The sequence below is a fragment of the Acomys russatus genome, chromosome 2 (genome assembly GCF_903995435.1).
Source record: "Acomys russatus chromosome 2, mAcoRus1.1, whole genome shotgun sequence".
NCBI classification, from domain to species: Eukaryota; Metazoa; Chordata; class Mammalia; order Rodentia; family Muridae; genus Acomys; species Acomys russatus.
The window spans coordinates 70,241,789-70,267,942 of NC_067138.1; the positions used below are offsets into that span (position 1 = coordinate 70,241,789).

Genomic DNA, 26,154 nt, shown 5'->3' on the forward strand with positions numbered 1-26,154 from the left:
TTTTTCTTTCATATTCTATATAGAATTTATAGTTAGCATTCTCAAATGCAAGCTTAATTCTGAGGAAGGCAGACTAATGGGAGGAGTAGGTATATCTTCTTTGAAGGCAGGCAGGCAAGACGGAAGGGCTCTGGTTCACCTGAGCTAGGTTCCAGATGTCACTGCCTTCTGGCACAAAGCAAAATTTCTATACCAGATAGATGGTATAGAAGGGCGATAGGCCTTGCCCATATTCAACCTCATAGTTCTGTCCTGAGGATGGACTGGGTCTAATGCTCTTCTGTCTCCTCTACACACATTTCCCGTTACAGAGCCCAAACAGTCAAACGTCAGATGCACAAGCCAGGGCTTCAGTCTCGTCTCTGTCAGCAACTCCCTTTGTTGTCCCTGACTCTCCCGTTCCCTAACTTGAAGCTACACTGTCAACACTGAGCTCATCTGCTGCTCAGCGTGTTAAGATGACAAAACAAGCAACAGACTGGAAGTGGGCCAGGTGAGAAAAAGCTCTTAGAAACGAGTGGCCCCAAGAGGAGCTTAGGCTCAGTCCTACCTACCACTAGCTTCCTATAATTGATCCTTCTGACCTGTTTCTTTGTCTAGGGATGAGGAGACCCAACAAGCTCTTCTTCAGAATCCCTCACTCCAAATGGGAATGATTCCCCAGGGGACAGGGCTATGGTGTCCTCTTAAGAGTACAGTGGCAGCTGGCCATCCCCACTCTGCTTACAGACCTGTCCACTCTGGGACTCAAGCTTACTCCCACAGGGTCCTGTACACAGAGTCCAGGAAGTAGGCCACCAACAGACTCCATTTCTCTTCTCTGAACCTGCAGGGAAGAGCCCCTGGGTGGTGGTGTGAGGACGCAGCAGAGCCTGAGATTTCCTTACCACCTCATCTTCATCCTCTTCCTCTGGCTGGGCTCTGGGCGTCGGAACTTTGAGAGTTGTCCCTTTAAACAGCTCGTCCTCTTCATCCCCAGAGAGACTGAAGAAGAAGAATCAAGCCACAAATATGTTGTTGTTTCTGCCAGGTCACAGTGCACGTCAACTTTAAGGGCCATAGGCCCTGAAGAGAGACCCATTCACCCAATTAAAATATCTCTTCCTGGGCTGAAGAGATGGTTCAGAGGATAAGAGCACTAGCTGCTCTTCCAAAGTATCTGAGTTTTATTCCCAGCAACCACATGGTGGCTTACAACAATCTATAATGATATCTGGTGCCCTCTTCTGGCATGCAGGTGTACATGCAGGCAAAAACACTATACATAATAGAGAAATAAATCTTCATGCCTTTAATCCCAGCACTCAGGAGGCAGAGGCAGGTGGATCGCTGTGAGTTTGAGGCCAGCCTGGTCTACAAAGCGAGTCCAGGACAGCCAATGCTACACAGAGAAACCCTGTCTCAAAACAAAACAAAACAAAACAAAACATAAACCTCTTCCTATATTCTTCATGGACTGGCACTCTGTGTAATCCCCTCTACAGTCTTTGCTGCATTAGCCCCTCTATAATCTATACTGAGTTAGCCCCTCCATACTCTATACCCTCCATAGTTTACTCTCTATGTCATCCCTTCCACAGCCTACACCCTCCATAGTCTACACCTTGTGTTAGTTGCTACAAACTACACCCCTTGTCATCCCCTCCAGTCTACACCTTGTGTCAGCCCCTCCAGTCTACACCTTGTGTCAGCCCCTCCAGTCTACACCTTGTGTCATCCCCTCCAGTCTATACTCTGTGTCAGCCCCTCCAGTCTACACCTTGTGTCAGCCCCTCCAGTCTACACCTTGTGTCAGCTCCTCCAGTCTACACCTTGTGTCAGCCCCTCCAGTCTACACCTTGTGTCAGCCCCTCCAGTCTATACCCTGTGTCATCCCCTCCAGTCTACACCCTGTGTCATCCCCTCCAGTCTACACCTTGTGTCAGCCCCTCCAGTCTACACCTTGTGTCATCCCCTCCAGTCTACACCTTGTGTCAGCCCCTCCAGTCTATACCTTGTGTCATCCCCTCCAATCTACACCTTGAGTCAGCCCCTCCAGTCTACACCCTGTGTCAACCCCCTCCAGTCTACACCTTGAGTCAGCCCCTCCAGTCTACTGCCTATGTTAGCCTCTCTAAAATATACAGTCAGCACGATTCCTAAAGCTAATAAATCAAGACTTGTTACTCTTCTGTTTAAATCTTACTAGCTTCTCATTGCACTTGTACAAAATTCAAGCTCTAATAGTGACAAAATAGCATATGTCTTGGCCCCTTCATTTTTCAACTTCAGCTTTACCTGACTTGTCCCCTACTAGCTCCTTTTAGTCCCTTGGGATGTGTCCACCCCACCAGAGCACCTTTGTGTGTACTCCTCCCTCTGCAATCTCTCCTGTTGTCAATATGGATGAGTCTTAGTACTCCTTGGATCACTGTTTAAATGCTACCTTTTCAGATGAATTCCCTAGCCACCTATTTTAACAGATTCTCCCTCCTTATTCTCAGCACTAGCACAGTTTCTTTTGCTTAGCACTTACCCCGCTGTTAGAATATGTAAACATGATTTGTCTTCCCCATTAGATTGTAAGCTCCTCTCACACCACCATGGTATGCCAAGAGCCATGCATGTAGAGCTACCAACGAGGAAATGAACGATTACAGCATTCATGGCAACCCTGAGAAAGACAGACCACTTTCAAAGACAGATAGACAGCCATCTTGTGCCTGTTCAGATACACACCTGCAGTCCTGGGAGTCCTGGTTGTGTCTGAGGGATGCTCTTTCAGCCGCAGAAGCAAGCTCTGTGTCCATCAATGTCTCACAAGGACCAGAGCTATTGACATCCTCCACTTCTTTGAGCTCAGGAGACTGAAGTTCTCCTCCTTGGCTTTCAGGGTCTAGGGATGATGGCTCCCCCTTTTCAGGGTCTGGAGTCAGTGGCCGTCTCCTGGAGTTGCCTTGCAGTGGGCCATCTGGGGCTACTTCCCTGACATGTTCTTCTCCCAATAGGCTGTTGGGCAGCACTGTTCTCTGGCCAGCAGCAAGTGTCTCCTCACACCCAGAATCCACAGTTACAGGGCCTGGAGGTGTAGGTGGGATTGAAGTCGGGAGCCCCAGGACTCTGTGGGGTGGGATGTCAGCTGGCTCAGATGGAAGGGAACTGTCTTTGATTTCTGAGGGTACCTCTGCTTCTGAGGGCTCCCCTTTCATTGTCTGTGCACCATTCTGTGGCATGGGGAGAGCCTGTGGAGGCAGTGGAGTAGTCTCCCCTACTACCTGTTCTGACAGAACCTTGGGGGCCTCCTGCATTTCCCCATTTGAGGGTGCTGGAGACAGCCCGGGAGTGGCGGGGCCTGGTTGCTCCAGGGAAGGTCTCAAAGGCTTCTCTTCTTCCTCCTCACTGCTGCGCTCTCCCTGCTCTTCCTCTTGCTGGTTCAACAGCTGCAGAGTCACCATCTGTTCAAAAGCCAAGGAGGAGATGAGCACTGAAAAGGAGACAGTGTGCACTGACAGGCCCTCTGTCCTCAGAAGCACAGCTGCCACCTAATTCAAATGACTGCTTCTCCCTGTCAGAAGAGGCTGGCCACATCCATCCAGCACGTGTCATATCAGTGTCCCCATCACTGATGGATGGTCTTGGGTAAGTTTTTAAGTATGAGTGCTTAGAAGGTAATTAAACAAAATGCCCATTCCAATGAACGAACTGACAGCTTTGTGGCTGTACCTTGATTGTATGCATGATGGTCCTCAGAACGGTCCTGCCGTCGTAAGATTCCTCCAGTTCAAACTCTCCCCTCAGTGACTGGAACACCTGGTTCATGATCTTCTTGACCTGTGCCAAGATCAAAAATGCATGCTACCAAAATCAAGTCATTAAGTGATACTGAAATTACAGAGTTAGAGCTCTATGGAGGGACTTGGTCATGAATAGCTGGTGACACAGAGCTGCCACTATGGAGAGAATGGTTTTAAACGACAAGCCTGTTTCACAGAAGGGCTAACTAGGAGACTTCCCAGTCAAGTGATGCCTAAGTGTGCAAGACTGCCCACAGATCATGTACTGATATGTTGTAACTCCAACTATGGGCACCACAGGAAGCTGTGTGGCTCCCCCTGGACCACAGGGATTAGTGGATGCTAGATGCTGGTGCTGGTGCAGCCCCATCCTCCAACTCTTCTCTATGACTTAGGGACACTTTCTGTATCTGTCAAAGCTTCAGAGGAAGAGTCTCCTTGACTTGCTATCAGAATGGTAGATTCTGAAGAGACAGTTTTTATTCAGACAAATGATGTATCAATAAAGCTGGAAAAACACTGTCAGCATCACATATGGATCATGTGTTTTCTGAATGCTTGATAAGCACATTCACCGCCTTGATGTGATAGGTTTTGCTGAGGCTATGAATGCCAGCTCACCTTCTCTGAGGGGTCAGTGGCAGCTCTGACTGTAGGTGCCTGGGGCTTATTCTTCTCCAGTTGCTGGATGTGCTCATTCTGTGCAGTGAAGGCTGCAACCTGCGCCCGGAGAGCTAAGCACTGTAAAATGAACAGATGGGGCTGTGGCCTTGGGAACCTGGATGACAGTGGTGGTCAGGAAACACAAGAGAACCGTTCTGTGCACAAGTCCTGACTTCACCTGGGTCTGCTAGGCCTAGCCTTGATCCTCATGCCAGACCAGCTGATGCAGGTTACTCTTCTTCCTCAACAATCAAGTCACAGCTTCACCCTCCCTTCCCATCAAGGATACTTTGACTTGTTCCCAATGAGGTCAAGAGTACAGCAAAAACAAGCTGGTGTGAAGGACGGTAGTCACATACACACTCAGCAACCTACTCACCTCCAAGACTGCCTCTCAGCATTCCCAGTCAAAGGGTTTTAACTGGATAAGGTGAGGAACTGCACTTCAGACAAGGTACTTTCATAGCACATCTCCACGTCACCTCTCGGCTCTCTTCCCACATGTAAGTATCCCACCATACCCCACACTCCACCACATACCTTACCACAGCCACTGTCCTTGCCTCTGCTCCTTTAAGCATGTCCTCACAGAGCACCTAATTACTTATCTCTGGTTTTTGTTTTTGTTTTTTGTGATTATGTGATTCTTGAGGGCAGAGTCCTTTGCATGCCCTTTCTCTATCACAGTGGCTAGAGCCAAACTGATGATCAGTAAATGTTTGCTTAATTAATGAAGGCTCAAATAGTGGGAAACAAGTCCTGGAACACTGGCTGTTTTGTGTTTTTTCACATGTGTAAGCATGTGAAAGACATACTAGCCTGACTGTGTTTTATAGCTGTTAATACCCCCCCAGCTTGGAGGTCTTTGATTCGGGGAAAGAGCTACCTCATCCTGAAGGCGGGATAGCTTCTGCTGGTGGGCATCCCTCTGCGCACACACCTCCTGGTACTGCTGAAGGTGCTCATCCTTTGCAGAAGCCAAGAGATGCTCACACTTTGCTTCCCACTGGCTCTGCAGCTCAGCCTGTGCGAGAGACAACTGCCAAGATAAACAATAACCATGTGTAGGAGATTAAGAATTAGGGGATGGGGTTCCCTTTACAACAAGGAAGCCATTCACTATAGAATTTAAAGACCCTTGGCCCATTTGCGTAGAAAACAACTGTTGAAATGATCTGAACTACTTTAAAAGCGTCCTATTCCTTCTTAGTCTCTATGTGTGTAGCATCAGAGTCTACCACGCGCTGTTTCACTTCCTTCAGACAGTGTCTCTCAATGCACTTGGAATTTAGCTGGCATCCAGCAAGCTTCAGTCATCCTCTTGTCTCTACTGTACGCATGTAGCCATACCCAACATTTTACTTGGGTGCTGGAGATTCAAACTTAGGTCCTTATGTTTGCACAGTGTCAGGTCCAAAGTGGGCCCCTAAACTGGCAGTGCTGGTGACAAATTCTAAACAGGACTTTGGCTGGGTAAACAGAAAACTTTCTTTAGCCTTTCTTTTTAGGGTTTCTGTTTACCAGGAACCTCCCTTAATCTACCACCAAAGGTCAACTACCTCAAAGGACATCTAGTCCCCTACCCATCTAAACAGCCTACACTACCGCAAAGACCTCCACCCTGCCGACTGTTCTATAACATTTGATTGCATTTCCACCATTTTGCTTCTCCCCTCTCCACCGCCACACTCCCCAGGGGATTGCCATGGTGCTCCTCTCTTTCTCCCAATGGAGTGGTGCAGTTCAGTGGCAAGCCCTCTTACCTCCTCAGTCATGTCCCCAGGCCCAAAGTAGGCATAACTTAAACGTTGGGGGTGGGGGGGGGGCTGTTGCTGGTTGTCAGGATTTCCATTATTCTCCCAGGGTGTATAAGCCATAAGAAACGCCTTTCTAAGGGTAAGTGGAAGCTCTGTGTTCTCTCTGTGTCCCTCACAGCTTCCTTGTATTACCAGATGCCTGTTACCTGCTCTGCAGCCGCTTGGTCTGTGGACACTCGAGCCTTTTTCAAGAGCTGCCGAAGCCTGTCCAGTTCCTCCTGGTGTGACCTGCGAATCTCATCCATCTCCTCCTCCGCCTGGCAACGCTCCTGAGCTGATTTTTTTTTCCTCTCTGAGAGGTTCTTAGGAACAAGAGAACCACCCTCAGCAATAGCTCAACAGTGTGGACAGGTGGTGGTGATGACCTCAGTGGGTCATTCTAGGAACGGTTCCTTTTTAATCCCCCCACCCTCTGCGTGAGCACACACCTTTATATTTTGCATCCCTGCTACCAAGATAAACTGTGACAGGCAAAAAGCAGACAACTGATTTACTGCCATACTGAGAGCTGGGACAGCATAGTGTTAGTGTGAGTACAAGAAGGCAGACACATCTGGCCGGCTGGTGAGAAAATAAATGAACATGGTCTCTTTGGATGGTAATCCTATGAAATGTTCCTTAAAATACATCCAGAAATGTTATAAATTGTAATTTATCATAAGAAGCCTTAAGTCATAGTCAAATATTGTAAGGATAGTCACTGTGGCTACAATAAGGAAAAACTGAAAATGGCCCCAAATCAGAAGAAATTACTTTAAAAAGCACAACAAAATGAAAGAGGAACTAGGAAGATGGCTCAGTGGGTAAATCACTTGCCACACAAGTGTAAGGACCTGTGTTCAGATCTTCAAAACCCATATAAAAGCAGACCATGGGTTCAGCACTCCTATGGCAAGAGGGCAAGTAGAGAAAAAGCATCCTTGGAAGCTCGCAGGCCAGGTAGGGAACAAGAGAGTGTCTCAAAAAAGACAGAAGGCAAGGACTGCCACGTAAGGCTGTCCTCTGATTTTCACACATGTGTGCATGCTTTGGCTCTTATGATCTCAACTTACACACACACACACACACACACACACACACACACACACACACACACACAGTGATAAAAATCAAAGAAGAAATTGTAACCACAGATCAAGACTGACCTCTTAAAATGGTAGCAGGTAGGATAGCTTTACTAGAGGCTTACTGAACCCTCAGTAACACTTTGTTCTTTTCATACTAAACTGTTCTAGAACAAAGAAAAAGATAGCAATGTTCCTGCTTTGTCCAATGGAGTGATTACCCTGATATTAAAATTTTAAATAATGCATGACTCAAAAATAGCAGGCTAGGGGAATTGGGCTGAAGAGACAGATCAGCAGATAAGAAAGCTTGCTGTTCTTCCAGAGGACCTGATTTTGGGTCCCAGCACCCACGTTGGGTGGCTTACAACTACTTGTAACTCAAGCACCAAGGTATCAGGCACCCTCTTTGGTTTCCTGGGGGCACCCACACATACACACCCACACACAAAATAATAATAAATTTTTTTTTTTTTTTTGAGATGAGGTTTTACTATGTTATCTTGACTGACCTAGAGGTCATTATGTAGAAGAGGCTGGACTTACAGCCACACAGATTCACCATTTTCTGCCTCCCGAGGGCTGGGATTAAAGGCATGTTCTATCACACACAGCCTTTTTGTTTGATTTTTGTTTTTTGAGACAGGGTCTTATTATGTAACTTAGTCTGGCCCTAGAATTCATTATGTAAGACCAAGCTGGCCTCAAACTCACAGAGCTCCACCTGCCTCTGCCTGCCTCCAGAATCCTGGGATTAATAGCATGTTCCATCATGCACATTAAGTCTTTAAAAAAAAAAAGTAATTTAAAAAAAGTATTAAGATGGAAAAATATTAGCAATGTGTATAGCTAAAAAAGGAATAGCAAAGCTGGGCATGGTGGCACACGCCTTTAATCCCAGTACTTGGGAGGCAGAGGTAGGCAGATCGCTGTGCGTTCAAGGACAGTTTGGTCCACAAAGTGAGTCCAGGACAGCCAGGACTACAATAGAAACCCTGTCTCAAAAAAACAAAACAAAAGGATTAGCACTCTTAATATTTCTATAGGAACGAGTATAAAGGGCTCCAAAAAGAGAATTCACAGGAGAAATAGAAATAGGCATGAAATATATGAAAGTTTTATTATTAAAAAAAAACACACACACACACACACACACACACAGCTGCTGGGCATGGTGGCACACACCTTTAATCCAAGCACTCAGGAGGCAGAGGCAGCAGCTGGAGGCTACCTTGGTCTACATAGCTCCAGGACAGCCAGGACTAGATAGAGAGACACTGCCAAAAAACCCCAAACTAACCAATCAACCAACCAACCAACCAGTTAGCTATTCAGTCTGAGAAGAGCCACAGCTGTTGGAAATGAAAAACTAAAAACATAAGTATCAGTGATCCAGCATAGGACAGCTACACTGTAGGCTACTATGCAGGAGGAGTGAGTAGAGCCTTGTCAACACTTCTAAAAGCATTAAATATGAGCCCAATATTGTTTAGAAATGTTATGTGCATGTTTATATAAGAGGATATGTAATATTTTATGCATATAAAGAGTACTCTAGAAGGTTTATGCATTGTTTGTGGTTGATATTTATAATCCATACAATTATAGAAGGAATTAAAGACAACTTTTTAATTTTATACTTTTCTGTATTGTTTGACTTTTTCTAATACAGTCACACTACTAAAAAGTTTAAAAGTAAAACATGATTGTTTAGATATCAGCTCTGCCTGGTCACTTGGTTCCAAGGGAAACGTGGCTTTTGGGACTCACCTTTTCCAGTGACTCCTTCTCAGCTCGGAGGTCAGTCAACTCTTCCTCCAGGGATGTCACCTTGAGCTCCAGCTGTCTCCGGTTCTGCTTTTCACTTTTGAATTTGGACTGTGTTTGCTCAGAGGCTTCTCGGAGCTCTAGGACAGAGAAGAAGGGAGACTTGATTGTAGGACCAGAATTCTGCAGTGGACAATGTGGCATCCCAGAGGCTCCCCAACCTGCAATATGGATTGGCAAGCCCTACACCGACTCTGCTATCAACCCATGTTAACTGTGAAAAAGGTAACTTCTATATGTATACATCTCCTTCTACATATGCAAAGTATGAGAGAATGTTCTCTGAGTAGTCAGAGACCACCCTAAACATTGGTCACTCATAATTCTATTTCCTGTGCCATACAAACACATGGGGCATCTCTGCTGAGTAGAGCTCTGGTCCCTTCCCATTGCCTGGGTAAGACTCTCAGCTTTCTTGGTAGATAGGACATTTGACCAAGAATTTGCTTTCAAGATATCCTTTCTCAAATAAGGTTGGGGGTGGGGGTTATCTTTTACTATAGTATACTAAAACTTGTTTGAAAACTGGCTCTTAAAGTAACTGTCACAAGAAACTGTCAGGGGAAACTACAAGAGCATAGCTGAGATATCTACATAACATTCAAATCTAAAATTGTCCAGTATGTTTGCTTGAGGTGGGCCAAGCACTGCTCTGTAAGAGAAGGGAAGCATCTTCAAGGACCCAGCTTCCCAATGCTATCAGTAACTCTGAGCAACTCTGACACAGGCAGGGCAGTGTGCCTCTACCCATTCTGCTGCTGCTGACTCTGTCCCAGCCCACTGGTTTCTCTACACCAAGAATAGAGTCAACACGCTGGCGTTCACCAGCTAGCTAAGCAGCATGTCTTCGTCACTCCCTGGTGCCAGGCACTGAAGTAACTCATATGGAGAAAGGCGTTTGACAAAGAATAAATCACTGTGCTTCCTTCAGGGACTTGTATTCTAGAGGGAAGAACAGACTTATAAATGATGCTTTATTTTTATAAATAAATATAAACATTATATTTATTTATAAGGTGATTTCGATGATCAGAATAATGCACTAAGAGATAAAAGATTTTAAAAGAAGATCAAATGGTCTAGAAAACGCTGCGGAAACTTATGAAAGTGGCCGATTTTGTAGAGGACTAGAGATCACTACTGATGGCGAGCACACCAAGTGATGGCTACACCACTCTAAACACAGCTATTCCAAGAGAAGAGCAAACAGAATGAGCGGACGAGTAGCCAGCAGGACTGTGGTTATGGCAGCACTCTGGGCCTTGAGTCCAAGCTGGAGTACTGCAATCCACTCTCCAGAGGAAACCACAGCTGGAAATGCTTCTTCAGAGTCCACCAGTCATGTGCTCAGTATTTCCTCAGAGAAACAGTGCAACTCATGAATTACAGCTAAATTGGGGGATGGGGTGTCTTCTGTTAATGTAAAACCATCATGTGCTTTTTCCACCAGCCCCCTTGATGCGCAGTCCTCATGAGTGCCGTGAACACTATGCCAAAGGGATTGACGATCAACAAGCCATTTAACCCCTTAAATGTAAATGGCAGTTGCAATGGCATTCTCGTCTGAGAGCTCACCTGAGAGGTGGGCCTGGAGGCCGCTGACCTGGCCCCTGAGAAGATCTGTCTCCTTCAAGCTTTCTGTCAGCTGCACTTGCAGCTCTGTTTCCTTCTTCTGCTGAGCTGTCATTTTCAGTTGCAGGTGAGAGACCTGTGCAGTGGCTGCTGCTAACTCTTCTGTCACCTTGGCCTGAACAATGACACAGGGTGACATCATTTTAGACAGAATCCAAGTGCTGATTCAACCTCCCCAACTCTAAGCTGATGGGATTGGTAAACAGAAAGGGAGAAAAAGATACCTTCCACCTGTCCTGGGCTAAAATCAAGCTTTGAAAAAGTACCAGGGCTCAGAGAGAATTCTGTTGCGAAATTATGTTCATAGGAAATACTACAGATGTGGCAGTACACAGCTGAAAGCCCAGCACTTTGGAGGCTGAGACAGGAGGATAATGAGTTTCAGGCAATTTTTTGTTATGTAACAAAACTGTTTCAAAAGCAAACAAAGAAGCAAGTACCATAGAAGACAACAAAAGTTTGTTTCAAGGTTGTTCAATGCAACATTAAGTTGTAACAGAATGCAAAACTAAGACAAAACACTGAAGAGACTTAAGCAAGTAAAAAATATGAAACATTCATCCTGTGTGCTATCAAAATTGTAGGGCAGTGGTAGCGCTCACCTTTGATCACTTGGGAGGCAGAGGCAGGCTGATCTCTGTGAGTTTGAGGCCAGCTTGGTCTACAAAGCAAGTCCAGGATAGGCAAGGCTACACACAGAGAAACCCTGTCTCGAAAAACCAAAAGAACAAAGAAAGGAAGAAAGGAAGAAAGGAAGAAAGAAAGAAAGAAAGAAAGAAAGAAAGAAAGAAGAAAGAAAAGAAAAGAAAAGAAAAGAAAAGAAAACACTCAGTGGCATGGAATACAACAGGAACCTACTGCCTAGAAAGGCCTACTACAGAAGCACAGAAACACTTCCACATAAACACATATGCATACTCAAAGACAACAGTAATATATTAACTATGGTTATCTTTGGTGTTTTATGTGTTATGGTTTTGTGGTTTATTTTTTTATTTTACTAGAATGAACAGATCCAACTTTTATAAGTTGGAAAAGAATACATGTGATGATGTGTGTGCATATAGATGTTTATAGATGTTATCACTATATTTAAAAAATTGTCAGGATAGGGCATGCCAAGGGGAAAGGAACTCAGGAGAAACCAACATGGTAATGGGAGGACGCTGCTTCCTACCCTGGAATAATGTCCCATGGAGAGCTGGGAAATGAAACATGGATTCAAAAACAGGGAAGCAATGATGCTAGAAGCAGGAAAACAGCATCAGCAAAGACAGCACGCTGGTAAGAGAGGCCAGTGTTGGAAACAAGGCCTGAGCAAGTCCTTTCTAACTTCTGGGCCTTGATTTGTTCTCAGTTCCTCTAACAGCTCTTCTGCTTTGAGTCATTACTTCATACGAAAACTGATTCTTAGTTTCACTTACCAAACATTCACTGAGCACTTAACCATACTTTTCTGAGCAGTGTTTGGAGGCAGAGATCTGCCTCCTGACGGGAACTGTTGATCTCCCTTTATTAAAGTACATTAAAGTTGGTGCACACCTTCACCCAGCACTTTGAAGCAGGGGCTGGCACATCTCTTGAATTCAAGGCCAGCCTGGTCTACAGAGCTAGTTTCAGACCAGCCAGTACTACGGAAGGGCCAGAGTTACCCCCATTTTCAGATATGTAACCCATTTTGCTGAATGACCTTTGCCCTAGATTCACTTCAATTACAGGTAAAACAGCAAGGTCAGAGCTAGCAGATAAAAATGAGACAATTATGTTGAAAAGTTAATTAATCCTGAACTTAAATAAATCTTCCGCTGCTGCGACCGCCACGCCCTGGACTAAATTCTTTCTTAATCATGCCCTGGATATCTGGTTGTGGTTTTATGATTTAAAGGGAGCCTACTTCTTCCCCTCAGGGTTGCAGTGTCAGCTCTCAAGTCTACCTTCATCCCTAGCCTGTTAGATGCGCTCCCTGTGGTGAATAGAAGCTGCTTCTAGTTTATTTCTGACTTGAGTGGTCTTGCCCTCATTATTTGCATGATCCCAGCCCCAACACTACATAATGACCCCCTGTCTCAAACAACAAACATAAAAAAGAAGTATATCATCCAGAGACAGTAGCAGATGTAATTCCAACACCTGGAAGGCTGAGCAGGAGGCTGGAGAGTCTGAGGCTAGCCTGGGCTACATAATGAAAACCTACAAGAACAAACAAGGGGGAAAACAACAACCGGGGCTGGAGGGATGGCTCAGCATTTGAGAGCTCTGGTTGCTCTTCCAGAGGACCCAGGTTCAATTCTCAACTGTCTATATTTCCAGTTCCAGGGAATCCAACACCCTCATGCAAACATACATACAGGCAAAATGCTGATACACATAAAATAAATAAGTAAATAAACCTTTTAAAAAATAAAAGAAAGAAAAAACAACTACCAGGGGACAGTTAGGGCATAAAAAGTCTCACTGAAATAAAGGTGATCAGTGGACTACATGGCACCCTAGCCATCAGCTGGGAGCCAATCTAGGCTGTAAAGGGCAGCAGGCAGAGGTTAGCTGTACTTTGGCTCCTGTTCTACTCCTGCTGTTTGGCTACTGCACTCAGGACACCTGCTAGGCTCAGTGCCAGATATCTGTGGAGTTTTAAAATGCAAAAAAAAAAAAAAAAAAAAACAAGTGGATTATCAAGCTAAGTAAGAGCTTGATAAACTATAACTGATTCATGAGCAAATTGGACCATTACTTGTTTGGGGGAATAAAGTTTTATTGAAACATACTTGTGAACACATGCACATACAACATAATATTGAACATGAGGGTCACATGTTGAACTTTAAGCAAAAGCAAAAGTATCCAGAGGCCACATCCAGAGACTATGACAAAGACTATGACAAAAGAAATGACTCTTACACCTGGGTAGGTACTGGAATAAAGGAGAGTGTTGGAAAAGTTTTATCTTGGCTGCATAAACTAAATTAGAAGCCCAGGAGGTGAGCTTCAAAATATGCTCAAGTTCTGATCAAGTTTCCCAAGAGTCTGAGGTACCTAAACCATTGGTCTACAGACTAAGTTATACTCATCATTTTATCCCTGAATAGTAACAGTGAGGATAAACAGTATATTTGGATACCCCAGTAGGCCTGGGGTAGGGGGAATAAAGGAAAAGGAGAGGAAAAATAAAAATAAAATCAGAGAAAAGAGAGATAGTAAGGCATATTTTGTGGAGGGCAGTGAAGATCCAGGCCAAGTCATTAGTAGACAGCCACAAGAAACAATGAAGTGGCAATGAAAAGAAACAGTGACAGAACAGCACAGGGCTGTGTAAGGTACCTGAGGACAGCTCACTGTCTTTCCGTTCTATTGCTGTGAAGACACCATGACCAAGGCAACTTAGAGGGGGAAAAGCACTTAATTGAGGGCTAATTTGCAATTTCAAAGGATTGACCCGCTATCATGGTAAGGAGCATGGTAGCAGGTAGGCAGACAGGCATGGTATTAGAGCAGTGACTGAGAGCTAACATCTGATCCACAAGTTACAGGCAGAGACAGCAAGACCCGGCCTGGCGTGGGCAACATCCCTCCTGGTTCAATCATTGTTTTTAAGTCAACTTACTGCAAAAACATTTAAACAGATGTAGAGGTGGTTAATACATGAAAATCTTCTGGAGGGTTTCTAGGTCTCTTCCCTAAGATGGCCAACATCCTGCTGCATAGAAGCTGGGAAGCGCATGTGCAGGACTATCCCTTAGCTCCACACATCCTGCCCTGAGCCTTCCTCTGCCCAGTTAGTTTACCTTCTCTTGTTCAGCATGCAATACCCTTGCCTGTGTGTTTTCTGTGGCTGTTTGAAGGGAGTTGTTCCTCTTCTCCATCATCAGGTTACTCTGCTCAACATACCTGAGACAAAAATAAAGGCAAAGAAAACATTTCTGAGGCATTGAGTGTTTGACAGGCACAAGACAACCCACTCAGTTCTCACAGCATTGCTCCACACCTTCATCAGAAACAATCTGAAGGAAGCTGGAGAGATGGCTCCTAGGTTAAGAGCCTTTGATGTCTTTGAAGAAGACCCAGGTTCAGTTCCCAGCTCCCACATGGTAGCTCACAACTATCTGTAACTGCAGTTCCAAAGGATCCAACTGCCTTGTCTCTCCCAGGGCATGCACACTCATGATGCAAAGAAACACAAGCCCAAACAAACATCCATATCCATTTTTTAAATCTTTAAAAAGCCAAGCAATCTGAAAGCATGTTGCTTTCCTGAAATCTGCAGAAATTAACCATGCTATCTGCAGTGACCAAGGAGATAGCAATCTGGGCCACAGATGACTCACTCTGCATAAAGAAGGGAAACTTTCACAGGGTGTGTGTTAATGGAGGGTGGGGAGAAAAGAAAAAGGGGTAAGAAGACTGTAAGAGGGTGAGAAAATCAGAAGCTACTTTTCCAGTCCTGCCATGTGAGAGACAAAAAACACTGGGCAAGAGAAATATGGGAAAAAATAACATTTTCAAATGAATTGAGACCATCAGTTTACCTTTCTTCCTCGCCTCAAAGCCCAGAAGCATCCACTAAAAACTATCAAATGATTGTGTTTTATGAAATTAGTGAGGCTGTGGTTGAGTTCTGGTTGATAAAATAGCCCACACAGCAAAGAGGAGAGTGGACCCAGCTTTCTACATAATACCATTTTCAGAGATGAGAACGCTAGGCCTGCATACATAAAGAAAATACCCAAAGCCACACAAATGAAGGATAGAGCTGAAAGTCAAACACACGTGGGTCTTATACCAACCACAGCCACCTCAGCTTTTCTACTGAAGGTAGAACAAGTAATTCACACAATGAGCCGAAAGAGACATGGTTGAAAAGCGTAGGTGGGAAATGGGTTACAGCTCCAAGGTATTCTGTACTTAGTCTGTGCAAGGTCCTCAAGTTCAAAAAACGAAACGAAACATAGAAGAAAACTGTGATTAATATATTGCCTCAAGAAATGTGTCTCATGGTGGACAAATACACATTAAACCCTCTGTCCACCCTACCCAGCCTTGCCCCTACCGTTACCTCTGATTTCGTTCAATGAGCTCACTAATCTTGTCATTCTGCTCTTCTATCCGACTGCTTTTCTCAAGGAGCTCCTGTTTCAGTCTCTCATTTTCCTAAATCCAAATACACAGCATCGAGGTAAGTGTCCTAAAAGTGCCCAGTGTCTTGAAAGTTCCATTTCCTATCCACCCTCTGCTTCCTGGCTGCAGCTGCAATGTGACCACCCACCTCATGCTCTGCTGCCATGCCTTCCCTGCCATAAAGACTGTATCCCCAAACTCTACAACACAATATCTTAAACCCATGGGTGGCTTTGGGAACACATTCTGAAGCAAACACTAAGACTTATTTCCCCACAGATGTAACTGTTAAAGTAACAAGTCAAATTATACCCGATGGATTCTAATCACTATGCCAGATAGGCTGAGGACTGAGATAGCATAAAATGAAGTGAGAGTTCAAAATAGGGCTAGAAAGTAATGTTGCTTTTGACTACATACAGTGTAAGTCATATAGACATGTAGAATACAGTATAACATAGCTTATTACAGTGTACAGTATAATAGAGATACTTATGGTTCCAATGAGAAATGTTACCCACAGGCTCATGTGTTTGGATACTTGATCCTCAGCGTGGGGTGGACTGAAGATGGGGTCCAGTTAGAGAAAGTGGGTCACCAGGGGTGGTTCTTAAGGGTTCCTAGCCAAGTTCCACTTCCTGTTGGCTCTCTGCTCAATAAGACTAGTTGCTTCATCCTCTGCTACCACTCCTACCTGCCCCAATGGGCTGTATGTTCTCAAACTAGGAAGCAAAGTAAACCTTGCTTCCTGGAGTTGTTTCTTGTCAGGTAGTTGACCACAGCAACAAGGAAAATAACTAAAATGAAAGTATAAGTCACAGAACCAAATTAAGCCATTATGGTTTTTCCAACTGTAGTTTTCAATACATGCTATTTCTGGGGTTGAGGCACAGATTTTAAAGGATGGCACATCTGAGGAGGGAGTATGGACAAGCCCTGCAGGCCATGCCAGGCTCTCCATCTTCCTCACCTGAATGATTCTCTGGATGTTGCTCATAACCATGCTTGTTTCCATTGTGACAGACATGCTAGGAAGAAGCATGGAATTGCCAGAGCTATGCTTCTGTAACTCTTCAACCTGCAAAAGGGAAGCCAGAAAGACCCTGTGGACATGTTTAAGTGGAGAAACAGAATTCACCAAGAACCAATCATTTATTTTGAGGGAGCTAAAAACTTTGAGACAATATCTAAATGTAAATTTGCTTTCTCCTGCTGACTTGATCCCAAAGACAACCACTCTTCAAGGGAAGCAACTAAGAACTATGAACATGAGAGACCAAGGAGTTTTCTTCTTACAGCTGTGGCCGCTCCTATTTATAGCCTACTTATTGCCATTTCCTGTCCCCTTTAACATTTTAATGTATTATCTCTTTGTAAAAATTTTAAAATGTTTTTAGACTTCTTTATTTTATCGTATGCTTTATTTTATCTTGAGTACTTTGCCTGCAAGGATGTATGTGCACCATGGGTGTTCCTGGTGCATCAGAGATGAGAAGAGGGCATCAGTCTCCTGGAACTGAAGTTATGAATGATTGTGAGTCACCATGTGGGGGCTGGGGACAATCTGGGTCCTCTGCAAGGACAGCAAGTACTCTTAACCATAGAATGTCACTCCAGCCCTCTATTATTTCTCTATTACAACTTTATACATATAAACAATGTGTCTTCATTATGCCCATAGCTATTTATTCAAAATAGTCTAATATCATGTGTACATATGGTATGTGTGAGTACGGGACATATACACCTGTACCATGGCACATTCGCAGAATGTCAGAGTAAAATTAGCAGGAGTCAGTTCTCTCTTCTATGAATTTCAGGACTCAGGTCGCTGGGCTTGTTCAGCAAGTGCTTTTACCTGCTAAGCCATCCCTGGCGCAACTGCACCATGTTTAACAGAGCATTAGCTCTGACTCAGTCACCTTAGTCATGAGATGATCCATTTTATCAGCGACTTTGTTGACTGCCATTCGAATTTCAGTGTTGTGTTGCCGGGCTTCAGTCATGAGAAAAGACATCATGTCACCTGATCCTAAAAAACATGAAAAGGAATTTATAAACCTGGAAAGAGAAAACCATGTGTGGAAATGTCAAGGGCAGTTTTAGCAGAGGAAAGAAAGGATCATGTATGAGGAAATATGATAGGTGATGTCACACTGTTGTGAGAAGACACAGAAAAGGCAATAGAGACAAAATGCTCCCAAGCTAATAATAATTAAGTTATATTACACAAAATGCTTCAAGACCTAGGATCTGGTCCAAGTGCACCCATTTTGGACTACTATACTCCCGACACTTACATTTTCCTCATTCACTCAACTACATGCTAGGTATTGAACAGGCACCAAGAATACAGTCATGAATAAAATATGGCTCCAGCTCTTAGTGGGCTACATCTGGGAAACTGACATATAAACAAATAATTACAATAGAGTACTTTAAATGCAATATGGACATAGTAGCACATGACTGTAACTCACAAGGCACACAGAAGATTCAGGGTTCAGATCAGCCTGAGCTTCATGAGATGCTGTCTCAAAAACATTTTTTTTAAAGGCGATGATTTCAAGTGTTGAAAAAAGACCATGTACAAGGTACAAAGGTAGCACCTTAAAAATAGTATTAACTTTTTGGTGATGAAAATATGCGGTTGTGTCTATGGGAACAGTGGCTGGAGAGGTGGGTGAGCCAGAGGAAATGTCGGGCTGGAGGGATACAAAATGTTTCAAAGATGGAGAGGGGTCAGGGCTCCAGACAAAGGCTGCATTTAGGAAGCTCTTCCCACAGCAGACCTGCAAATTAGGCTGTTGGATATAATTGCCTCCTCTTACCAAAGAGATTACCAAGCAAAAGACAGGCTGCAAAGGACACCACCGCAGGAAGGCAGCACCTGCATCAACATTTTACTTGTGTTGTTTACAAAAGACACCTACACTTGCTCAAGTGCATAAAATCACCCAAGCAACTGTGAGAGACGCTCTCCTACGAGCAGGTTAATGACAGAGGGGACACTTTATCCCATTTTGTATTGCTTGACATTTTTACTAAAGTGAATTGATTTTGTAATTTACACTTTTAACAAAACGGTTTTCATCTGAGTCATTCAATGCACTCCACCTGCTTCCTCCCAATTCCCGCCAGTGTTTGCTCTTTCATTACCTGCTAAAAGCCCTTGTCACTCTAACAGAAGAATTTAAAGGGATGGTAGGAGAGCATGGAAGGAAAGAGACCTAGAACATGGACACAAACGGCCTTTGGGAGAGATGCAAATGTTCTAAAAATGGACTGTTGTGATAGATGCATGAATCTGAACGTTTCCTTAAAAAACAAAAGCCTCAGGGTTCTGGGAAGCTCAGCCAGTGAAGGTGCTTGCTCCACAGATCACGGAGCTGACTGTGAATCCCAGGACTGATCTAAAAACAATTATCAAAAGAGTGCAGCATGGCTGTGCACACCAGTAACGCCAGCACTGTGGGAGAGACACAGCCGGGTCCTGAAATCACCCTGGGTAGCGGGTCTACCCAAAGTGGTTGAGACCTAGTCTCAAAACAACAAGCTGCAGACCAATAGAAGAAGACATCCAATGTCCTGCTCTGGCCTCCATGTACACATACACAGGTGCATATAAGTGCACATTCAAATGTATGCCCACATAGATGCTGTCTTTCAATTATATGTTGAAGTTATATGTTATATAAATTACATCTCAAGCTGCTAAAACAAACCAACAATGAAAAGAAAGAAAGAAAGGGTAGAGAGCTGTTGGAGGAAAAATGAAAACAGAATGTGAAGGATGAGAGCCCAGCTGGAAGGAGAAAGTTATACCTTGGAAGTGGGGAGCCTGGGACAGTGGCGCTGGGTACAAGGGCCGAAGAGGCTGTAGCTGCGAGGTAACTGAGGATGCCTGGGGATACGCGTAGGCTTGCACACCTGCATAGGGCTGAGAAAGTGATGTTACTTGCTTAGTTTCCTATGATAGAATAAAGCAGATAAAAAGGGAGGACGCTTAAAGTTATTAAAGCTGGAAATGATAAGATCAGAGTTAGGTAGTTGGCAATGGGACTTGATGGTACCTGGTCACTCCAGTCCTACGCAAAACCTGAGGAACAGGAATCTTGGATCACTACCCAGTCCTCTGGCAATATGATTTAATGAAGTGGGAATTTACTTCCTACTATAAGGCCTATTTTTAAAGAAAACTTAAAACTAAGCAAATCCTGTTTAGTTTCTTTTGAAGAAAAAAAAAAGATGTTTTTCAAAATTCCAAACTAAACCAGCCAGCTTCCTGGATTCCTCAAAATGTCTCTCCCCTGCTAGGTTCTTTTTTAATTTAAAAGCTTTAAAAAAAAAAAAAAACAAAAACAAACCTGCATCCACGTGTGTCGATGTGTGGGTATGTACGAGTATGTATGTGGGGGTGTTTCTAACCACCAAATATGGGGGTTCTTAACAGCTGAGCCATCCATTGCTCACCCTCAGATTCTGTTTTGTTTGTGTGGGTTTTCAAACATGGTTTCATGTAGTTCAGGCTGACCTCAAAATCACTCTAAAGCTGGGAATGCCCTTCCATTCTTGCTTGATCTTCCTCTTTCTAGTTCCTTCATGCTGGAATTACAGGTATATGCCACCATATCCAGCACCCTTGCTAAATCCTAATGCTTATTTAGGTGGCCAGGAGATCTCATTTTTCTGAGCTGGAAAAAAAAAAAGATGTATTGCTTTATTACAGGGATTTGCTATATGAGTTAAATGAGGCAATACAGACAAAGCTCCTAACAACTGGCAAATTAAGTTCCTAGCAGAAGGCAAATGCTCAATAACTATCAGCTGTCACTTAAAGGAGAGACATTCTTTCCCAGTAGAAAACTCAGCTTATTTCCCAAACTTGGCCAATATCCCAATTTTCTTAGGGCCCCCAAAAGATGCCTTCCCACCCAGATAGCAGGAAGCAATCTTAAGAGAATGACACCCCATTCCCAAGGGGTGGAGTGGGTATTTTTGGCTATTCGATAGGTGATGGATATTTGTCATCACTGGGGCGCGGGGGGTGGGGTGGGGGGGCAGGTGCAAGTTGTTAATGGTCTTGGTCAGGGAGAAGACAAAGAAGGTTAGATCCAGGGATTTCTTTCTTTTTCTTTCCTCTATCCTTCTTTCCCTCTTATCTACTGCTAGGGAAAAAGAGGGTGGAGAGAAGGGATGAAAAGAAGAAAATGGGATACAGAAAAATAACAGGATAAAAGGGTAGACTATTCAATCTACTCTTAAATTAAAGAGCATCAACAAGCCAAATTTGGTTTCTCTGTTATCTTGGCTGTCCTGGACTCGCTTTGTAGACCAGGCTGGCCTCAAACTCACAGCAATCAGCCTGCCTCTGCCTCCTGAGTGCTGGGATTAAAGGCATGTACCACCATGCCCGGCTAACAAGCCAAATATTTTACATTGTTATAGAGTTTTTGTTTTACTGGTTTTTTTGAAACAGAGTTTCTCTGTGTAGCTTTGGCTGTCCTGGACTAGCTTTGTGGACTAGGCTGGCCTTGAACTCACAGCCTCTGCCTCCCAAGGTTTGGGATTACAGGCATGCACCACTACACCTGGCTGGTATATATTTTTACATATTGATAGAAATATAAGGTTATTCTTACTACAACATACCGTTTATATGTTTCAACTCTTGTTTAAGGTAGTGTACCTATGCAACTCATTTAAAAATGCAATGTGAAGTTCTAGTCCTTTTGAAAGCTACTATTACAAACTCTTTAGGATAATTAAGAAATGCAAGTTAGTAGTTAGACAATCAAACTTGCAGTCTTGTTAGAAGCTAGTTTAGTTAATCACAGAAATAACCTTACTTAGACTCCTGTTGATGTTTTCATAGTTAAGTAGATAGTAAATAACTAGAAACAAGCAACGTTTGCTTACTCAGATATACTACAGATAGATAGGCAGTCTTCAAACACATCAGGGATCTACAGAATATGTAATTTAAAGATGTTTTAATAATAAAAGAAAGGCTTTTTTTTTTTTTTTTTTTTTTTAAACAATGAGGCATGCCTGCTCCTGTCAGCACCATACTACTTCAAAGAAGATGCTGGGCACCAAAGAACCTCCACATGGAGTTTGCTTCAAATGTGGCAAAGTTAGCTACTAGTCAAAAAACTGCCTTGCTTAAATGCTGACAGCATGTGGTCCAAGCTGTGGACAAGCAAGACAGAGAGGAAGTTGGCTTTCAAATTTTGCCAAGACAAGGTAGGCCAATCCTTTATAATTCCGGCTTCACAGAAAAGTCTGTCAGATATTCTGGGCCAGCAGTAGACTTAAGAGATGCATGCTCCAGCACTGCAGAGGACTCCAGGGTGACTGTCCAGGCAGCAGGCTGTTGCAGTGATTTTGTGTGCACTGTGTAAAGACTATCTTTGTATTATTCAAATGCTGATTTCTGTGCTGACAGAGATCTGACTACAAGCCGACGTTGGTATTGTCATTATTATGAGCATCTCCTGTCTCAGTATGTTGTAAGCACTGTTCTTCATCGCCTTCTGATTGGTCAGATAAAGAGCTGAATGCCCTGTAGCTGAGGGAGGACTTCTGGGCGGAGAGAGGGGTTCTCAGGTGAGAACCGGAGATGCAGAAGTCCCCAGCCAGACACTTAGAAAGTAGCAAGGACTAAAAGACTAAGAATGAAAAGAAAGGTAAAGGACCACGTGGCAGGACAGTCCAAGCCAGTATTTGCTAGGTTAGAACAGCTCAGCATCTGCCCAAAGCTAATAATAAATATGATAAGTGTCCATGTCATCATTTGGGAGCTGGGCAGGCAAGGCAAGGCCATATGGTTATAGCTAGCAGTCTCTGTCATTTCTACAGTTTTGGGAGCTGCCTGCTCTGCATTTCCTGTTTACTCAGGAAATATTTCTCCTTCTCAGGTCTCTGATGGGGTTGAAGACTAGATAGAAAGTTAGTCTTACAATTTTCCTTGTTAGCAAGTTCAGAAAAAAAAAAAAACTCACAAAAGAGATGTAAAATTTATAAGGTTGAGAGACATAAAAGTTTAAGTTGTTTAGGATTAAAAAATGTTTTAGGTCTAAAAAGATATTTTTAGGTTGATAAAAGCAAGTTAGGATAGAAAGGATTTAGGTACAGAACTTTGGACTCACCAGGATAGGATAAATAATGGAGTACTTTCTCCAAGGTTGTCAAGTACAAATAGACTGGACATTGTGAATGTAATGCTTACCTGATAGTTCTTATAATTGTTCTTATTGTATATAGTTTATTTATGTTAGAGAAAGATTCTCTTATTGGACTAAAGGGGGGAGAATGCTGGGGTGATCTTTTTGTGCAATGTATAAAGCTTGCCTTTGTATAGTCAAATGCTGATTTCTGTAATGGCAGAGATCTGATTACAGGCTTTGGTTTTATTATTCTAATTGCTCAGCACCTGGCATCATATTTTGTAAACACTCCCTCCAACACCTTATGATTGGTTTAATAAAGAGCTGAACCAACAAGAGCTGAGGCAAGAGAGGATGGCAGGGCTTCTGGCAGAGATAGGAACTCTGGGAAGGAATCTGTAGTGGGAAGATTCACCAGCCAGACACAGAGGAAGAAACAAGTGCTGGAAAAGAAAATGTAAGTGTGTGTGTGTGTGTGTGTGTGTGTGTGTGTGTATACACATATACACACACATACATATTCACATATGTATATATATTCACACAGATAGATAGATAGATAGACAGACAGACAGACAGACAGATAAATAGATAGTATGCCAGGTCAGCCAAGACTATAAGAAATTAATTAATTAAAACATAGTTACCTGGAAATTCTGAGCATTTCCAGATACAGCTGAGTGGGAATCAAGGGGTGCAACTTGCATCAAGGCAGCAGACGGTGTTTGGAGCCCAGAAGCAGATGGTTGAGGTGCTAAGATAAATATCAATGCATTTTACTGTTATCTCTGCTTGCTTCTTGTGTCAATGCAAAAAAGAACAATTCTCACCTCAAAGGAGATAAGAGATAATTTATTTTGGAACCAAATATATTTGACCATGGGATAGGAACACAAATTCTACGTTCCTACACAGTTAGCAGTTTCATGGCATTCTCACACATCTAGACACTTTTAAAATACACTAGGTAGCAATGTTCCAGAAAGGCAGAAGGTCTCAGTTTCAGACCTCAGATGCTATCTGACCACATTCTTAGCTAGTGAAGGCCAGTATTCTATACATTCCAAAAGATTTATCTAATAGTGACAGAGATGTTAAGTCACACGCAGCACATACAGGGCAATGAATGGCTACTGTGGGTGCTAAAGATAGCACACGATGAATTACAGTTGTTCTCTGAGCCTGCTGGATCTCTGCCTCTCCACAATCAGGGGCATTCCTATCAGTTAGTCAGCCTTGCAGAAACTTTCCTTCACACTCCTAAGTCAGGAGTGTGCTGACTTTGCCCCGCTTTAACCAGACCGCTTTCCTCGATTCATCCCAAAACAGGGCCACAGGCCTCCCAGGATGGATGGAAACAATGTTCCCTCATGCATCTGACTCAGATCCCGTCAGCTGACAAGTGCAAATAACACATACAATGTCTCAACCGCTGAGCACAGACTTCCCTTCCCAAGGGGACATTGCAACACAGCAGAAATCACAACAAACAGGCTGAACACATCTGAGTCCAAAAGTATTCTATTCGAGGACAAACCAACAAGTGTTAGTGCCTAGCCCACCCCAGCACTAACAAAGCAGGCCAATAATCTAAGGAACGCTGAGAGGTCCCTTTCTTACTCTGTGAGGCCATTTGTGGTAACACCGGATGGGCTGGCTGAAGAGAAGACTGGACCGACGGTGTCACCAGGGACTGGCCGGCTCCTCGCAGAACAGTTGCATCCTGAAAGAAACATAAGAGTTGGTCACTATGTGTAGGGCTTTAGCTGAAGACAGAGGCTGTCTCTAACTCTGCTCGCAAGACAGGACTGCAAGTTAAGAAAGAGGAAGGAAAGGCAGGCAGGGAGTCAGGAGTCAGGGATATGAGTTGTATGAAGGAAGCACTCAATTATGCAAGAGAGGAAGAGCCCTTATTCCTATAAATCACATCTAATAATTAGTTAATTTCTACAGATGTTCTAACTGTCAGTGTTTTATCATTTCAAGCAGCTAAACTGACAGTTTTACAAAACAAACACACCAATACCCGACTGATCTAATCTCTTACAAGGAAAGTCAGCAGCAGCCCAGCCTCTCCTCTTCCGCCAAGCAATTTCACAGACCTCAGAGAAGCCACCTCACAGCAGCTGCAGACACTGGGCAGAGTAGGAGTCACAGCACCTCACTAGCAAGCTGGCCTTGGTAATGTCCATCTTGGATGTTTGCCCTAATTCTTTTGTTGTTGTTGCTTGCTGTTTGGGCTTTTTTTTTTTTTTTTTTTTTTTTTAAACAGGGTTTCTCTGTGTAGCCTTGGCTGTCCTAGAACTTGCTCTGTAGACCAGGCTGGCCTCGAACTCACAGCAATCTGTCTGCCTCTGCCTATTGAGTGCTGGGATTAAAGGCGTGTGCCACCATGCCTGGTCATTCTTAAAATATTTTTTAAAGTTCATAAAAAAAAATGCTGTAACTCTAAGCAAGCATTGCATTCCTGTTTCATGTAAGACCAGGAAGTCTTGATGCATGATTCCTGTGACTATGTGCTTGCTGTGGTTCTAGGAAGGGGGAATGGTAGATTTGATTTCAATAAAATTCTTGAACCAACATGGAAAAACATCTTATATAAAGTCATAAAATTTAACAGCTTGATATTTAAACAGCATCAGTATAAAGACCAGTATTTCCAAAATTGATTTAAACATTCAATCAACAAACATGAATGGAAGTCAAAAGCAGTAGCATATGCCTATAGTGCTATATGCTAGGGAGGCTGAGGTAGGAAATCACTTGAACCCAGGATTTATGAGCCAAGCAACATGGTGAGAGACTCAGTCTCAAAGGAAAAAGAATTGAGCACCTGTAGACATGTATGCAGACAAAACACCCATATGCATAAAAAATAATAAAGTAAAAATTTTTAAAGAGTAAAGGAAACTAATAAAAAAAAAATAGAATAGAGTACCTGCTATGGGCTGCAAATCTTCTTGCCTGAAGATTGATTTTTTTGTTCACAACATGATTCAGATTTATTACTTCCAGACAGGCAGCTAAAGAGTATGAACAATGTAGATTCCAGATCCCAGTACACGAACACTAACCAAACTCTTGGTCTAGTTCTTGT

The 26,154-nt window shown here is 43.4% G+C and overlaps 1 protein-coding gene across 1 annotated transcript in view; it reads right to left on the reverse strand.

The window, feature by feature from the left end:
- Fkbp15 (FKBP prolyl isomerase family member 15) overlaps window positions 1–26,154 on the reverse strand; it is a 57,211-nt gene that overhangs the window by 2,199 nt on the left and 28,858 nt on the right. The window contains exons 13-27 of the mRNA XM_051162826.1: window positions 24,678–24,780; window positions 23,705–23,811; window positions 19,714–19,828; window positions 17,811–17,920; window positions 16,859–16,966; window positions 15,827–15,921; window positions 14,559–14,661; window positions 10,720–10,891; window positions 9,088–9,224; window positions 6,400–6,555; window positions 5,323–5,475; window positions 4,395–4,514; window positions 3,703–3,810; window positions 2,719–3,434; window positions 888–984 (exon numbers count right to left, since the gene is read on the reverse strand). Coding sequence (XP_051018783.1) covers window positions 888–984; window positions 2,719–3,434; window positions 3,703–3,810; window positions 4,395–4,514; window positions 5,323–5,475; window positions 6,400–6,555; window positions 9,088–9,224; window positions 10,720–10,891; window positions 14,559–14,661; window positions 15,827–15,921; window positions 16,859–16,966; window positions 17,811–17,920; window positions 19,714–19,828; window positions 23,705–23,811; window positions 24,678–24,780 — 2,400 coding nt within the window. The remainder of the gene's footprint in view (window positions 1–887; window positions 985–2,718; window positions 3,435–3,702; window positions 3,811–4,394; window positions 4,515–5,322; window positions 5,476–6,399; window positions 6,556–9,087; window positions 9,225–10,719; window positions 10,892–14,558; window positions 14,662–15,826; window positions 15,922–16,858; window positions 16,967–17,810; window positions 17,921–19,713; window positions 19,829–23,704; window positions 23,812–24,677; window positions 24,781–26,154) is intronic.